Source organism: Odocoileus virginianus, chromosome 9, assembly GCF_023699985.2.
Source record: "Odocoileus virginianus isolate 20LAN1187 ecotype Illinois chromosome 9, Ovbor_1.2, whole genome shotgun sequence".
NCBI lineage: Eukaryota > Metazoa > Chordata > Mammalia > Artiodactyla > Cervidae > Odocoileus > Odocoileus virginianus.
Window position 1 is genome coordinate 53,438,574 of NC_069682.1, and position 13,560 is coordinate 53,452,133.

General features: G+C 52.4%; 1 protein-coding gene, 1 long non-coding RNA gene and 1 pseudogene across 11 annotated transcripts in view; 1 reads left to right on the plus strand and 2 right to left on the minus strand.

Moving 5' to 3' along the window:
- The window catches only part of GNAS (GNAS complex locus), a 66,401-nt gene that overhangs the window by 45,646 nt on the left and 7,195 nt on the right, over positions 1–13,560 (minus strand). For 4 of the 7 annotated variants that reach the window (XM_070472458.1, XM_070472457.1, XM_070472456.1 and 1 more), the window contains exon 1: positions 6,210–8,169. The exons of the other annotated variants lie outside the window; for them this stretch is intronic. In XM_070472458.1, coding sequence (XP_070328559.1) covers positions 6,210–8,154 — 1,945 coding nt within the window. In that variant the 5' untranslated portion in view covers positions 8,155–8,169. Of the gene's footprint in view, positions 1–6,209; positions 8,170–13,560 lie in introns of those variants that run through there. 7 annotated transcript variants of the gene reach the window in all.
- LOC139036530 (uncharacterized) lies at positions 4,725–6,136 on the minus strand (annotated as a pseudogene).
- LOC110145036 (uncharacterized) overlaps positions 10,551–13,560 on the plus strand; it is a 29,800-nt gene continuing 26,790 nt past the window's right edge. For all 4 annotated transcript variants that reach the window (XR_011489560.1, XR_011489563.1, XR_011489562.1 and 1 more), the window contains exons 1-2: positions 10,551–10,910; positions 12,483–12,667. This is a non-coding gene — a long non-coding RNA (uncharacterized lncRNA). The remainder of the gene's footprint in view (positions 10,911–12,482; positions 12,668–13,560) is intronic.

Sequence of the window (13,560 nt, forward strand, 5' to 3'; positions counted from 1 at the left end):
TCCCTACCTCATTCTTGGAGGGTCTTCTCATCTTCCATTCCCAGGGGCTGGCCTTCTTCTCCATCTGGCTGTCGGAAGGAAAACTAGAGACAATCTTTTTTTTTTTTTGGCATGTGTAATAAGCTCAGAGCAATCAGTGCTCAGGACCCTGGGCTCAACCACAGTATTGATTTGATTTATAGATAAGGGCTAATAAAGAGGAGGAGGTGGTGGGCGGGGGGGGGGGGGGGTGCAGCGAGGGATCCGAGAGGGGGGTAGGTAACGCTTTTTCAGGACATGTGAAAAACAAGCTCCCACCTCATCTTGTCACTCACCTACCAGTGACTCCACACCATCATAAATGTGGCAATGTGTCGGTCTACTGCTTGGGTTGACTCTTGTTTATAAAACCTGTGTAAAAAGTGTATTCGGAAATGTTGAGATGGAAAGACAGGATGGGTGCCTAGGATTTTTAGAATTTGTAAGTCTCACAGGGAATACTGTAAACAAAACAACCAGTGACTTCCCTGGTGGTTCAGTGGTTAAGACTCTGTGTTGCCAGTGCAAAGGGTGTGGATTCAATCCCTGGTAGGGGAACTAAGATCCCACATGCCAAGAAAATAGGAAACAAACAAGCAAATAAAAACCCTCACTTGGACCAAGGAGAGAAAAATCCAGGAAGACAAGTAGACTCCTAAAAATAACGGCTGCCATTTATCGGACACTTAATACGTGCCAAGCCCTTAGTTAAAGGCTCCTCTCAGTTTTTAGTATCTGATGCCCATTTTAGACAACGAAGGAAAAGGACACATCCTTCTCTGATTCTTCTGGAAACATCCCTCCCCTCCCTTTTCAGAGGCTCCTTGGCCTATGCCAATTGTCAGTTTGTATCTGGGAGTTCCCGTTAGCCTTCCTCAGTTTTATAAAGACCACTTGGACTAGTTGACCCTTTAGAGGAATCACAAAGAGAGAGACCCCGGCCCGACTTTCACCATCTTATGCCCCGCGTGACCAAGGGCCAGAACAGGAATCTGATGGAACAAAGACTCTTTAAGTGTAATTCAATGAAACCTGTTGAGGTTGGTGTTAACAGGGCCAGAGTCTGAGTCCCTCTTCCTGGGGGGCCACCAGGGCTGGAGAGTGTTAATTAGGCTGACCCCTGCTTGCAGTTTCCTCCTCAACTAACTTTTTTCATTGTTAGTGGGGACCCGGTCACATAAATTGGCCCTGCCCTTTCTATTTTGAAAATCCCTACACTTTCAGTGGAATCAGATTTTGAAATGGACAATGGGCATGTTAATTTCACATTCCATTAGGAACACCAAGAGGCACAAGGTGAGCTGGGATGAACCCCACCTCTGACACAGGTTAAAGAACCCAAGAAGTGTAGAGAACAGTTTGCCTTTGCAATCTATTCGTCTCCCCAAAATCACTTCATGGGGAGGGATTTGGAGGGTCACAGTTCTGCTGGGGGTGAAAGGTATGTTTCCTATGGTGGGGAAATTGACTCTAAAAAGATGCATGGTTGATATGAAGAATTTCAAATCTAGTCAATTAGGTTACCTTCTCTAAAAATGATTTCTAAAAAAAAAAAATTTCTTTTTTTCTTTTTGCTTTATATCAAACTTCCTCCATAAAATTCAAAGTTGATTTCTAAGATTATACACTGACTCTCACTAAGAAGGAATTAATCCTGACTAAAAGGAAGGAATACTTTTTAAAAAATAATCACTATGAAGAATATTGAGCAAGAGTTATTTTAATAGGGTCATTAGATCCAGGCCAGGAGATTCTAAACAAGTCTATTACACTGGAACACTAAAAATGGAGGGGTCTAGGTATAAAAGCAACTATTTTTAAATGATGATGATGGTGTATTTTTTGGTGTGTGTTTTTTTTAGTAGAAACCTGAGTAAAGAGAAAAACTTTAGACCTCACTAACGAATACTTCTGGGGGATTTTTAAAAGACTTTAAGGAAAACCTGCTTTTAAAAAAAGAAGTCCAACAAACAAACTAAGGCTGTGGTGTTGGCAGATGGGTTACAACAAATGTGGAAACAAAATACCAACAGAACAGTGACAGGTATTCCAGAAATGGGGAGGCTCACGTTTCACGGACACACAGTGGACATTTATAAGCAGGGATCTGTCTGGTTCTGGCTATAATTCAGGAAGCAGAAGACTGCCGGACACCTGTCATCTGACAAGGGATTAGTGAACACACAGCACACTTACAAAATGATGCCTTATAGCCTATCACGGCATTTTGGGGACAAGCAGGGAATTAGAAACAGAAATTCTGACTCCCTCACTTACCTTGCAGAGTTGAGCAAAAGTACCTGACATTTAATCACTAGGCTTTTGGTTTATTTGCCTGTGAAATGGGGTCCCATCACATTTTTATTGCCCAAGGCTATTGCAAAGGACAAATGTGACTGGATTAAAGGCTTTAAAAAAATACCGTAAGAATGTGCTATCATTATGTGTAATCATTACTATTACAGGTTACTAATAACTCTGAAGGCAGTGAGGCTGTTCCTTTCAAGCTGGGTGTGGGGAAGGTAAGGAGGTGGGAGGAATAAACAAAAAAGTGACAAACATTTTTTTTTTTTTTTGCTTAATACCAGTTTTCCATGGTATTTGTAATGTAGGCAAATGATAAAAATTAACATAGCTATATAGAAAAACAGTTTTACTTGGAAGGAAAATCTGTAGGAAATTGGATTTTAAAAGGCAAGGAAGAGATTTTTGGCCTGATAAGCCATGACTTTCCCACTGCAGCAAATGACTCAGTGGAAGCATTTTGAAAAAAGGAAAAAAGGGCTGAACTGAAAAAGAAAAAAGAAAAAAGGAAAGGGGTACTGTAGCAGGATGAGATGAAGCCCTCACTGTTGTACTTGGTGGCATAAATGATCTTACAATTAATTGAGATTCACTGTATAAGTAAAGTGTCATGGCAGAATAGTCATTATTATATATAGCATTTACCTGCACAACTTTAATAAATGTAGCAGCTACTAAGAAATTCTAACCTAGCAGTCCCTTCAATTCTTAAAGGAAAATGAGGGAATCATCCAAATTAGGTTTCCAAAAAACATGTTTAAGCCACTGAAATTACTCAGAAAGGCAACAGAAACATGGAAATAAATCTATCATTGGATAGTGTTGAGTAAGAAATGGACTTCATTTTTTTTAGCTATTCGATGATCTAACTATCTATCTTTTTAAGATTCTCTGTGGGGGAAAAAAAAAAGATTCTCTGTGATGTGGTTAAGCTGTTTGGGCAATGAAAATGGAGAAGGTATATACACAGAAATGCACACGTGTTGTTAAAGCAACAGTTGAATCTGTAGGTCACAAATTATCAAAAGATGGTCATTTGGTCTGCATTTTCAGGGGTGGGCATATATGGCTGTCTTGTTTTATGTGTTAGGATTTAAATGTTAGTGAAAATGTTTGTCCTAGATGTACATGGGTCTTCACCCTGCCTTCTCTCCCCCTCCCCAATCAGTCATTCAGATCCAGTGGGGTACCTTTCTTGTCACTTCGGTAAAAAACAAAACAAAAACAAAAACGAAATCTTATCAGATTGCTGCCTGGCTCAACGAGCCACATTGACACAGCAGGCAACCTGGCTTTTTGAATTCAGGTTTTCCTGATAGACAGGGCCCACGGCTCACTGGACTACACTGCATGCAAAGGTGCTTGACCTGGGTGCAGGACCAGGGTGATGCAGGGTGACCCCAGCTAATCTTCTTTATAAGGTGAATTTTCCCCCCTGCATCAAAACAAGGGTAAGCAAGGGAAACTTGTAATGTTCTTAAGGCTCAGCCCCAGACATGGACTGTGTGCTGCAGGGTAGATGTATGTATAACCTATGGCAAAAGCCTCCAGTCTTGACTTAAGTGGATGATGCTCCCCATGCTAAAGCCCTAGAATAGGGGATTCTGGGCATGGAGCAAAGGAGAATTTAGTAAAGATCTGCTTGAAAGATTTTTACAAATAAGGCAACTGAGGCTGCAGTATGTGAAGGACACTGCCAATCAGGTGTCAGGTGCACATCATACCTTGGCTCTCCTGTCTGCCCCATCACAGGTGTCCCACCCAGTGCTATGTTTGGAATGTTGAAATGGAGCTGTTGTGGCAAAATCAGGTGTCCGCAGGAGAAGAACACATTGTCATTTGAGGCTCCGGGCCTTTAGTGCAGTTGGGGCATCTGAAGTGTAACACTACCTCCCTCCTGGATGTTTTTGAGGGAAATGATGCTGTCCTTATTTCCCTAGGTGGGCATGAATAAAATGACCATCACATTTAAAACTGTGACTCGTGAAAAGCACACATCACAATAGCACACAGTTATATGGCACATTACAAAATATTTCGCAAATGTAGCACAGCCTGAAAAATTGTAATCTTGAAATCCCTCGAGAGGGCTTAGAGAATAAGCAAAATAAAGAAATTAGGATTGTGGAGTTTCACTTTTGAAATCTTCATTTAAGCCACACATTCAGATCTTTGCTAATTTGCTGCTCTGATTAACTGTGGCACAGGAATCAAGACCCAGATTTGAGGGAAGGAGAATCTAGGGGAGGGTGCAGGAGGGAGGGGGCCTGGGCGGGGCCAGGGAAGGACTGGGGAGATGCAGCAGAGGGTCTTGTTGTGGGGGGGAGGAGTAGGCTGTTGGAAAGGGGAGGGACCCCTGAGGGTGGCATAGGTGAGGGGAGGAGGAGGGGGGGGGGGGGGAGGCCAGGGCCATCAACGGTATCCTCCCAATGGGATTATTAACAGATCTTTCAATGTTTTTGTATCCCAAGCCCATATGCTGAGGGTCTTACCTTTGAGCCTCTCTGCCCCCAGCTAAAGCTGCTTGAAAAAAATTCACATGTAAACATTTACATGTCTCACAGTTTTTTCACATTTTATCCATACACTTAAAATACACTGGAAGCATTTTTTAAAAAGTTTTATTTGAATTGCATTTCAAACACAAGACGGGCATTCCACTCCCAACGCATAACCCCTCTCTTAGAACCAAGCCCCTCCTACTGTATCCGGAAAAAGGGTAAAGGATTGGCTTACCTCAGGCTCTTCCCTAGGTTAAAAAAAAAATGATTTCATAGTTTTTAAACATAGCCACGCCCAGCCCCTGGAACCAGCCCCGGTGTGGTTCGGGATCCGAACTCGCCTGCAGAAGGTTAAGTAGGACTTTTTTGCCCCTCCTCCCTTCATCCCCCACCAGGTAAGCCGAATGTGTGCAGAATACCAAATTTTTGCGCGCAGTCCCGGACGCCCCAGATACCTGCGTGTCTGGTTTTTCAACCGTAAAGGCGGGAGGGTTTGGCGAACGAATAAGAAGTGAGGAAACGCTTAGCGCAAAGGGGAAAAAAGAGAGAAAGACAGACAGAAAATAGGTTATGGAGGCCGCCCAGAGGCGGCCCCCGCCCCCAGCTCAGCTAGCGGCCCCATATCCTCCCGGGCATCTCCCGCTACTTTCTAAGGCTTTTCGCGCCGCCCGCTGCAGAGCGCCAGCACACAGGTACCGCCGGAGTGTGTGTACACGGAAAGTTTTTTGCCCGCGCAATGGCGCAAAACACAAGACAGCCCATTCCCCAGTACAAGTACACAGTCGGCGGGTAATTTGGGGGGTGCCAGGGATGGGGGTTGGAGAACACTTGAGGATACCATGCACAGGCGGACACAATGTGGACACCGATGCACACCCACAACAAGCTGTCTGATACGGGAAGCCGTGCCGGGCGAGGCAGGGACGCACGTTCTCCATCAACCCCCAACCCACCAACAGCCCCAGCCAGCTAGCAAGAGCGACCCCCGAGCGCCCTCCCACCCCACCCCCCCCCACCCCGCCCCGCAGTTCCTGGCTCACCTGAAGCCCCCGCCTTTCTTGCCGTCCCCCACCCCACGACTCGGCGACGTGGTCTTACGATCGCTGGCACTGGTTTGTCCAGCTGGAAACGACCCTCAAGTGTTGCATCGCACCATGTTTATCCTCCAAAGGGCACATATTTCCCCACCCAAGCCCACCCAAGATCCCTCCCGCTCCCAGGGCAAAGTTAGGGCCCCATGCTGGAACTTTCTGGCAGGTTCTTCCCGCCTCGGCCCAGACACCCCCCTCCCGCCGCCAGGCCCGGAGGCCCATCGGGCAGCCCTGCCACCCGCTCCCGGGGTTCCTGGGTGGCCCTGCTCCCCACGGGCAAAGTCCGCCGCATTACCTAGAAACAGCATGCGGTGCGTATGCGAGTTGTCCATCTTCTTGTTCTGGAGTTGCTTGTTGGTGAGCTGGCTCTGTCTCTTCTCGGACCACTTCTGGCCACGCTTCCCCGCGTTTTCCTTGCGGTCTTGTCTGCGCTTCTCCGCCAAGGCAACCTTCTTGACCTTGGGGCTGAAGGAGCCTCTGAACTGGGGGCTCTCGGATCCGAAGACGCAGCCTCGGAAGACCCGGACGAGGAAGTTGTGGAGCAAGTTGCGCCGGGGCTTTCGGCGGCGGCGGTTTCGCTTGGACGAAAACCAGCGGCGGCATCCGAAGGTCCCATCGTCGGATTCGTCTCCGCTGTCGCTGCTGACCGATATCTGGTCGTTGTAGAGGTAACAGCAGCTGGGCTCTGACCTGCCCCGCCAGGCAGATGCGCGCGGAGGCTGCGGAACAGGCGGATCGGCAGCCTGGATCTCTGGGCTTGGGGGTCTAAGGAAACTGATCTCGGGTCGGGCTCCCGAGGCGGGGTTTGCCCAGGTGATAGGAGTGGCCCGGGGGACGGAGGCTGCCCGGGGGACAGTGGCTGCCCGGGGGACAGTGGCTGCCCGGGGGACAGGAGCCGCTCGGCCAACAGGGGCTCCCCTGGCGACAAGAGCGGCCGGGGCTGCCCCAGCGACAGAAGCGGCTGGGGCGGCAGGAGCGGCTGGGGCGGCAGGAGCGGCAGGGGCTGCTCCAGCGGCTGGGGGGTCTGGAGCAGCCGAGGCTGCCTCGGCGGCTGGAGCGGCCAGTGCTGCCTCGGTGGCAGCGGCAGGGGCTCCGTCCCCGGGATCGGGGACCTTGCCTCCCTCCGCGGCAGTGGTGGCTGAGCCTCCCTCCATCTCGGCTGCTTCTCCCTCAGCTGGGGGTCTCTCTCCTTCTGCTTGCTCTCTCTCAACGGGAGCTCCGGAGACCTCGATGCGCAGAACGTCAGGCGCGACTGGGGGGCTGTCCATGTCGCCGGGAGCGTCATCGACCCCAACGGGGGCGCTGCCAACCTCGCGCGGGGGTCTGGAGACCTCCATCGGGGGGCTGTCTCCCGCGAAGTGTGGAGGAGGTCTGAGAGCCTCTCGAGATGGGCTGCCGATGATGCCGGGGACCCAGAGGGGGGGCTCGTTCGCGGCGGGAGCGAGGAGGATCGCACTCGAGACCGCGACTGTCGTGATCTGGCTGCCCCCACCGCCGTCGATCTGTGGGATAGCTCGGGGGAGCCCAGGGGGTGGGCTGTCGTCCCCCAAGGCTGCTCCATCAAACTCGAATGGCAGATCCTCCTTGTGGGGAGGGCTGCATCCTCCTCTGATGCCTGCGTTTGCAGGTCTGATGGCTCGGGGCTCCTCGGGAGGAGCCCTGAAGACCACCGAACCTGGGCCTCCTGGAGCAAGGTCTGAGACCTGCAAGGGAGGTTGGTTGTCTCCCTGGTCAGGCTGCTCAAACTCAAAAGGCATGGCTTCTTCTGGTGGAGGGCTGTAGCTTCCCAGGCTTGGAACGGCCTCATGGGAGGCTCCGGGCTCCATGACCGGTGGGCTGAAGGCCTCAAGGCCTGCACTGGTCCCAGTGGTGTCTCCAGGATGCTCCAGGGTAGGCCAGAAGCTTCCCAAGCTGGCCTGTTCGACCTCGAAGGGCATGGCTTCCTCGGGAGGTGGGCTGTACCCTCCATGGGCCCCGGCTTCCTTGAAGGCCTGGCTGAGGTCCTGGAAGTTGGGTCTGGAGACCTCTGGGGGTCCACAGGCTTCGCCTTCAGTCTCGATGGGGATGGGCTCGCTGTGAGGCGGTGGGGTCTCCATCTCTTCGGCTGGGCCAGGCCCAGCACCGGGGGCAGCTGCCCCTGGGGCCTCCAAAGGTGGTTGCTCGGGCTGTTCCCCGAGTTCAAGGGGGTTATCGCGTTGTCCTGACATATTATTGCCGTCGAGGCAGTTGCGCACGCCCATAACACGGTGGCGGTTTCTTAAAATAAACTTGGGGCCCCGTGAGACGGAGCACCCAACCGAACTAGGGTGAAAAAAATTATTTTCAAAAAAATAAAGCAAAGTACCAGCTGGAAAGTTCTCCTACCTCACTTTCCAACCCTAGTGAGGTCTAGGGGTTCAGGGGTTCAAGGCCTCGAACCCCAGACCATGGCAAAAACAAGTCTACTTTTGCTTGTTGAGTCTTGGCTCCTTTCTGGTCACTTTTTAATGCCCTCAGGCTGCCCCTGGCCCCCCCCTCCCTTTGGCCTTACTTGTCCTCTCCTCTCTCTTTTGCTCAGTCCCAGGCCAGCCCCGCCTGCTTGGATCAGAGGAGCGCGCCGATTCGGTCCGAAAATCGCTCGTAGTGCTCTTTTTCTGCCACCAGAGGACGCAGGTCCAGTGTCGAGGTGGCTCCGGGAGCCGGCGCCAGGCTCCGGGAGCCCCAGACTTTGGGTAAGGGGGCTGATGCGCGCAGGCCTCGCAGGGATGTTTGGCTCCTTCCAGTCCTCTCCCTGACTGATTTGGAGTGTTTCTCCTCTCTTCTCCCCTGGTCAGAGAGAGCGCTCTTCTGCGTTGCAGGACACGTGACGCAAGACGTGGGCCCCGGGCTGCGGGAGCGCAGGAGCTGAACCCCTCCCTCCCAGACCCAACAGACTCTCCTCGGGGGGAGGGGGGACTGCAGGAGTGTTTCGTAACCCCAAATTACCCCTGCACCCCTGAGCCGCAGCCCCCAGCCCTGAGCAGCCTCAGATCCTAAGTCCCGAGTCTGGAGCGCAAAGCTTCGGGCGCGTGCGAAGGGGGTGCAGGAGCGCGCGGGGATGCGACAGGTGGTCGTGAGCCCACCGGCGGAGCAGACAGGTGGTGAGGGGAAGGGGGCTGACGAGTGTGAGCACGCAATTTGTTTTTAAAATGTGTTGGGGGTACTTTACATCGCTTCTGCGGCTTTTGTTTGCGGGTTGCCGAGGCTGGCTCCTATAAAGCACATCAGTGTCCCCCATCCCCACCACATTCTGGGGTCTCTGCAGTGGCCTAGGGTGACGCAGGCATGGTTCTTCCCCGTTCATGGGGACGACGACAAATACAAGGGAGGTAAGAGGGTCTTGGGTATCTACTACCAAGACCCTCCAAGCGGTAGCTGCCGCGGCACGGAACTGGGGGTTGCGGGACGCACACAGGGACCCCACAGACTGAAGGCCCCAGAGTTCCTGCTGTTCTGGGAAAGGGCTAAATGGAATTTCAGTTGAGATTTATGGCCGGTTTAAGGTGGTCTCGGAGACGGAAAAACCCCGTGCGCACCGAATCCAAAGATACACACCGTGCCGTGCGGGCAGCTGCGACCGCGGTGCGCTGTTGCCCGCTTTGGGCACCGGCCGCGGGGTTGGTCAGTCAGCTCCTCTAGCCCCTCTCCAGCCCCCTTCAAGTTCTTCTCGTCTCGCTACGGGTCCCCCAGAGCAGCTGCTTTACTTTTCCAATGCCTGAGCCCGCTGAGGCGGCAGAGTCCGGCCACAAAACCGGCAGTCACCCGGCTTGAGCTCCCATCGCAGTAGCTGTAGCGCGTGGTGGGCTCAGAGCCGGCAGGGATAAATGCCAAGACCACCTGGGTGGGCTTGACATGTCCATGCACACAGATCAAGGTTTGGGGGGTTGCGGAGAGATTTGAGCCCCAGGAAAAATTTGCTGCGTGTGGTTCACGTAAGACCCGGGACTCAGGCATCGTATCTGTCTCGCCAGTGCGTGACATGGACCCATGAGCCACTTTTAGGTGTAAGGTAGCTGGGCAAGGAGGAGGTGATCACTTGGCCTTAGGGCGTGGGGAGGGATGGCTGGGTACGTGCAAGGTGGGCTGCGGCAAGTGGGGCGCATCACTTAGATCGCATCGCCTGGATCGCTGTATCTACGAGCCGCAGCCAGGCGAACCACGTACGCACACACACTCCCACCTTGTTAAACCTAACACATCCCTCTTTGAACGAGGGGGTCAGAGCCACTGCGCATCACTGCCCCTGTAAACCACCACTCATGCGGATGAGCTGCGCCGAGGAAAACGGACAAAGTCGGACCCCGGGTAACGTTTGGAGCCCCCCGAAGGGCGTATCATCTCAGCTCTTCGGGTCAAACACTTCCAAGTACCAACACCGAACTTTGGTTCAAACTTTGGACAACTACCCCCACGCGTAACGGCTCAACCTTTTGGGCATCCACGGAATGTGCCAACTGGGTCGCAACAGTCAACTCACTCCCCTCCGACCCCAGCGCTGGGTCAGCCATTGGGCTGGGGTCACGCCAATCAAGGCTGCCTAGCGAATGAACGGGGGGCGCCAGACCGGAAACCGGATATGAGTGGGAGGTCCAATAGGGGGCGCCGCGTTGGAACGCCCTAAGAGGTTGTGCCGCTGGGGTGGTTTGGAGCGGTTGGTGGGCGGGCGTATGGCGGTCAGGCCTGGGCCGCCACGAGGCCGGCTGGCACTGTGGGGTCACTTTCTGACGCCCCAGGTCACCGAGGCTGAAAGGGGAGGTGGGGACTCTCAGGGAGCAGCTCTCGTTCTCGCCGATGGCGGTGGGTAAACCCCTAAGAGGGATCCGCTGCCAGGGCGAGGCGAGGAGGAGGCGAAAGGGCCTGAAGGTAGAGGGCCAAGACCCTGAGGAGAGAGGGGGCTCACTGCCCCGATGCAGAGGATCAGCCCCAGATGGATAAGGAGTTGAGGTCGCGGGGATGCTGAGCCCTGCCAAAGTGGAAGGTCAGTAGGCGTCGCGGTTTGGAGCCTCAAGGAGGCCGCGATGGGGGCCCTAAAGGGACGGTTTACACTCGCCAGGCCTCGCGCGCAGCCCACGTCACCGAGGCTCTTTTCCACAGCACCATTCAACAAGGAATGGGTGCAGAGAGTCTGTTCTACATCCCCAGGAGCGTCTAGCACCTGGATTATTTGCCAGGAGAGCACACGCACCGATGGGATGAAGATCGGGCCGACAACATCCTCCCTCCTAGAGGCTAAGCAACATAAAAATGAAAGAAAAGACCCCTCAACTGGGGCGGGGGGGGGGGACCTTGTTGGAGAAAATGGAGTTACAGATGGGTCTCCACGGAGGGATGGATGTCTAGGCTGTGAGCAAAAGTGGGGGGGGGGGGGGGATGGGAGACGTCGGCCTACCAAGAACAAAGATCGAATAGTAAGAAACATGGCACACGGCTGGGTAAAGAGATCAGGTCACCTGGCTGGGCCTGGGGGGAGCAGTGGGAGAGAAAGGCAGGGAATACTGGATAGTGTTTCTCTGAGGATGCCATGGAATAGCAGGGCAAGCAGTTTGGAGGCTTCTTTGGTAGGAAATGGAACAGATATGGAACTTTTTAAAAAAAATCCTGCAAGTGAGGATTGAGCCTAGTTTTAGGGCAGGATTGAGGCAGTGTGGAGGATGGCCCTGATGAAGAGAACACAGGAGGACCTGACTGGTCCTGACCTTTTAGGAAGAGAGAAACAGGCACAGCGAAGGAAGCAAGAAGGCTGGAGGGAGGGACTCAGAGGGATCCCAGAGGACCCTCCAGAAACTCCCTGGTGCAACATGCAAGGGGCAGGGGAGCCCAAGTCTGGCACCTAGGATGGAGAAGTCAGGGAGGACCTGGAGAAAAGCTGGCATGGTGCCTAGCCAGTCTGGTTTTGGACCTGACAGAGGGGGGAAGGAGGTACAGTCTGGGTGGAGATTTCTTTCAGCCTGTTATTTAGGAGGACGGGACCAAAGTCAAGACAAAACCCCAAGTTCAAAGTGACAGTAATCCTTATTAGGATATGAAATCACTCTATCAGATAAAATCTTCAAGGGGAGAAATAAATTTGGTGATAGGCTCTCAAACACTTGGAGCACTGGAGAGAAAAAGGGGGGGACATTACAGGAAAGACTGGTGGGCCTAGGAAGGGCTCCCGGGTGGGAGCATGGCAGAGGTAAGAATTTAAGAATTGGTCTGCATCGCTCATCTAGATGGTCATTTCTCTGCCTCTTCGCTGGTTGCCTTCTGGGGCCAGGGAGCTCTGTGCTGTGGGGACTGGCCTGGGTGCTGGAGGACATCTAGGAGCATCCCTGGCCTCTACCCACTAGATACCAGCAGCATCCCCTTTGTTGTAGCAACTAAAAATGTCTCTAAATGTTGCCAAGCCTCCTCTGGGAGGCAAAACCGCCCCCCTGCCATGGGCTGAGAAGGGACCCTCAGACTCAAGTAGCAATTGCCTTAATTTAAAGGTAAATGAGGATCAAGAAGAAGAGATTGCGGCATTTAACTCCAGTGTCCCCCCTTTTATCCTCTCTTTATTTCACCGTAGTGACTGGCTACCAGGATCTGAAAACCCCAAATCTCTTGGATGAGTGGGGATCAGAGCTGAAGCTTCACCACAAATCAGAAGTGGGACTTGAGAGACTGGCAGAAGGGTAGCCAGATGTTGGAAGAGGTGGCTAACCTGAAAGGCAGCTGGGGAGCCTTGCCGCAGGGGCCCAAGAAACCAGTATGGTAAGAGCTGGGGGTGATCAGCTGAGGCGCTAACTGGGGGGCCACTCTGATTGGTGGGACTGTCTGGCGAGCCCATTCAGGGCTGGTGATCTTGTTGGCCAAGACAGAAACGTGGCCTTGACCTGGATGGAGGTGGCCAGAGGGCCCAGTTTTTATTTTTTATTTTTTTTAGTTCTACCAATTTATTGCTACCAACCCATCTCCCTCCACCCTTGTGCACACATGCCCAGTCATGTAATCCCATGGACTTCAGCCCGCCAGACTTCTCTGTCCATGGATTTTTCCAGGCAAGAATACTGGAGTGGGTTGCCATTTCCTTCTCCAAGGGGGCCCAGTTTTTAAGATCGGCCATTATGATTTATAATTGCAAAGTATTACCTTAGACATCGATTTCCAATTCTGGATGGATTTCTATCAGGGAAGAGGTAAATATTTTCTAGGGAAGAGGTAAATATTTTCTAGAAATGAGCACGAAGTGGGAAGGAACATTAGTTAATGGGTTCATGTGGCCCAGAAGAGGAAGGCAGAGACTAGGCAGGGTGCCTGAAGAAAGACTGAGCTGGGGTGAAGCTGCAGGCTGGGGTTTGGTGCCCACCCAGCAGGGCTTGTGCTAGGGTCTGCAGTGAAATGGTACTCTGAGAGGAGAAAAGGCTGGGCTGTCAGAAGCCAGGTGGAGGTTTCCTGAAAATTGTGTATCCTCAACTACTTAAAAAGAACAGGGTTTCTACACTTCATGCATTGAGAAAGGATGGGAAATACTACTCATGTTTCAGTTAAACATTGCACTTTTAAGGAAGTCAGTCTGTTCAGACCTGACAGGCCAGGTGCCACAGGGAGTGATCAGCTGGCTTTTTGTAAAGAAATAACCCCAAATGGAAAGACAGTATTTTTTT